General features: G+C 35.0%; 1 protein-coding gene across 1 annotated transcript; it reads left to right on the top strand.

Moving 5' to 3' along the window:
- The first annotated feature begins 1,021 nt into the window (after positions 1–1,021).
- Positions 1,022–2,400, top strand: LOC111372330 (inositol polyphosphate multikinase beta-like). Its single transcript, XM_022994620.1, has one exon. The coding sequence runs from the start codon at positions 1,274–1,276 to the stop codon at positions 2,183–2,185; it is 912 nt and encodes a 303-aa protein (XP_022850388.1). The 5' UTR covers positions 1,022–1,273; the 3' UTR covers positions 2,186–2,400.
- The last annotated feature ends 703 nt before the right edge of the window (positions 2,401–3,103 follow it).

The following is a 3,103-nucleotide window of genomic DNA, read 5'->3' as shown; positions in this document are numbered from 1 at the left end:
AAGAATTTGAATATATTCCATCATATCCACTCGGAATTTGAAAAGTATATATATATCTGAACTTTTTGCTCTTGTTTTCCATATTCCCTGAAAGGATTCTTGATTTGCTAAAAAAAGGTACGATTTGAATAATCTTAACTTGATATTTATTTAAAAAAAAAAAAATTAATTAGACATACGAAAAAAGACACTTCAAAGAAAATTCACGTATCTATCCTTTAGTTCAAGATATTGCATTCTTTGTTTTACAATTTTTGGTGGGCTAATTGGATTTGCAAGGGCTTGCATATAAACCCTCAAAATTCGAGTTTTATTGAATAGAGAGATAATGCTGTTGCTTAGAGCTCTTTTATTTGGATATATATATTTATTTATTTTTATTGATGGGCTTTTAGCAGATGGTGCTGCTACGGTTGGTGGCGAACTTGCTTATTTGCCTGTGTTGCCAAGGATATAGTTGTTTTAGATCTTTCCATAGATTTAGAAATGAACCGAACAAAGTGACAAAATATTTTCATGTAGCCAATTTAGGAAAACAAGGTTTAGTTTGTTTTTGTTGCTTACTGTAGGTGATTGAAATACTCTATCCTGTATCTCATTTTGGGGTTGGAGATGAGGGAAGGATGCAGATGTGTTCATTTTTATTTGTTTATATGATCATATTCAACTCTTTCTAGTTTCTATATAAATCTTTGTTCAAGTTGAACCAGAAAAATATTCTCCCCATTTGGCATATATTTATAGCTAAATGCCTAATCTCCTGGATCAAGTGGGCAATATAAAGATTTTTCACTTTTAACGTGATAAGAAAACTTTAGTTATGGTTCTCTCAAATTTGGAGAATCATATTAAGGTTTTCTTACCACATAGCATTTCAAAAGTTTTTATCCTGTCCACTGGGAGCACAATATGAATTTCGTTAATATCTATTTGAGACACAATCTGTATTAACTGTAGACTACAGTTCAGAATTGATATTTTCTGTGAGGTTGTAATATTATTTCTAAAGTTATGCATTTTTGGTTTCTTTATTAGTTGAACTTTTCATCTATTTGTGTTCGCCGAATATGATATTCTCCATTTATATGATAATCCACTTTATTCTCTGTATGGGAAAAGGAACGGCAAAGAACATATCTTGGAAATAAATATTTAGGCATTCTGATCCTTAGAAAACACAAGATTGTTATTCAAATTTTGTAGGGAAGATTTCTCCAATGTACTATTGAAGTGTTTGCTTGACAGGAGAAGAAGATTTTCGCTGTGTGCAAACATGCTCAAGGTCACGAATGATCAAGTCGCAGGACACAAAGCCGGTGATGGGAAACTTGGGCCCCTTATCGATGATTTAGGCCGTTTCTACAAGCCTCTTCAGAGTAATGAACGCGGATCAAATGAACTTACTTTCTACACATCTTTCTCTACAAACACTAGAATTCCCAGCCCCATTCGCAGATTCTTCCCTAACTTTTATGGCACTCAGCTTGTTGAGGCGTCTGATGGGTCCAGCTTGCAACCTCATCTAGTTTTGCAAGATTTTAATTTTGGTCGAGTGAATCCATCAATAATAGATATCAAAATTGGTTCTCGAACTTGGGATCCACAAGCATCAGAGGAGTACATTCAAAAGGGTTTGAAGAAAGATAGGGAAACTTCAAGCCTTCCATTAGGATTCAGGCTATCCGGGTTCCAAATCTATCAAAACAGAGAATTAGGATTCTGGAAGCCAGAGAGGACATTTCAGAGTCTTTCAGCTGATGAAGTAGACTTACTTCTAAGAAAGTTTGTTTCTTCCAACACATCTGCAAATTTGGATTTGCAACCTGATTGCTCTTTTGCTTCAATTGTTTATGGAGGTTCAACTGGTATTTTATCACAATTACTGGAACTAAAAGCATGGTTTGAGGATCAAACTATCTACCACTTCTATTCTTGTTCAGTACTTATGACGTATGAAAAGGAGTTCGTTTCAAATGGAAAGATCCCATGTGCAGAGATCAAGCTTATTGATTTTGCACATGTTTACGAAGGCCAGGGAGTTATCGACCATAACTTCTTGGGCGGGCTCTGCTCGTTGATAAAGTTCATTTCAGAGATCCTCATTAGTCCAGAAGAGTGTACAACTGAAGCTTCTCCTAAGGACATTCAAAAGAATCAGATATATTTTGAAGAGTTAATTAAATGACTCATCGTCAACATTTATATCTGGTTACTACTTGCCCACTTACAAATAAAAGGTTACTGAATGCTCACTATAGAGCTTTACCCATCCATCATCCTTTCGATTTATGTCTAAAGAATTGAAACTTTGTGCTGCTGCTACTACAATGTTCAAATTTAACATTAGCTACTCATCTGGAAGCTTAAAGATTTATGTGCATTTTGATATCCTTTCTGATTTTTTTGCATGTTTTTCTCTCCAATCTTTTCCTTTCCCCTTTCATAGGACCCACAACTACTACTCGTTTTTCCACAACTCGTTTACCCCTTTCTGTTAGAGCTATTATGTTTTACAGTATTCACTGTTGGACTGTTAAAGGATAAACTTTGTAAATATGATGATACTAAGGTGGATGTGGTCATATTCAAGGGCGAAGGGAGGGGGACCAGGGCTGCCCCAAGTCCGTTTAGATTTTCTTAGGTAAACCTTTTCTAGTTGGAATTTTTTTTATATAGCAAGTCTCTGTGTGTGTGTGTGTGTATTTTTTCCATGGCTCCACTTCTGGTCATATTAAAATGTATAAGATAAAATAAAACATTGAGAATTTATGCCAAGTAGTGAGGATTGATGATAAATTACAAGAAGACTTAGGTGGTTGAGATATATATAGCATAGAACTAAAGAGGATCCTGTATACATGAGTAACGCTATCTCGATGGACCGAGTTAGATTATGGAGATGTAGATTAAAACCAACATGATATTTAATATTTGTTAAGGATTCAATTATCTTAGATCTTTGAATTTGAAGTGTCTTTAACATTTGACAAGTAAAGGAGTGCATGGTACATGGTGGAGATGATGCTAAATTTTCGATAAGAGTATGCGACCGTTTTTAGTTGAACAAATTTGACTGAGAGGTCATTGCATTGGGGGGTCGGGG

Source organism: Olea europaea, chromosome 23 (genome assembly GCF_002742605.1).
Source record: "Olea europaea var. sylvestris chromosome 23, O_europaea_v1, whole genome shotgun sequence".
Taxonomy (NCBI): domain Eukaryota; kingdom Viridiplantae; phylum Streptophyta; class Magnoliopsida; order Lamiales; family Oleaceae; genus Olea; species Olea europaea.
Note: the sequence above shows the minus strand (reverse complement) of the source record. Positions and strands in the feature narration are given on the sequence as shown.

Coding starts and splice junctions, on each gene's coding strand:
- LOC111372330 (XM_022994620.1), top strand. CDS start 1,274: ATGCTCAAGGTCACGAATGATCAAGTCGCAGGACACAAAGCCGGTGAT.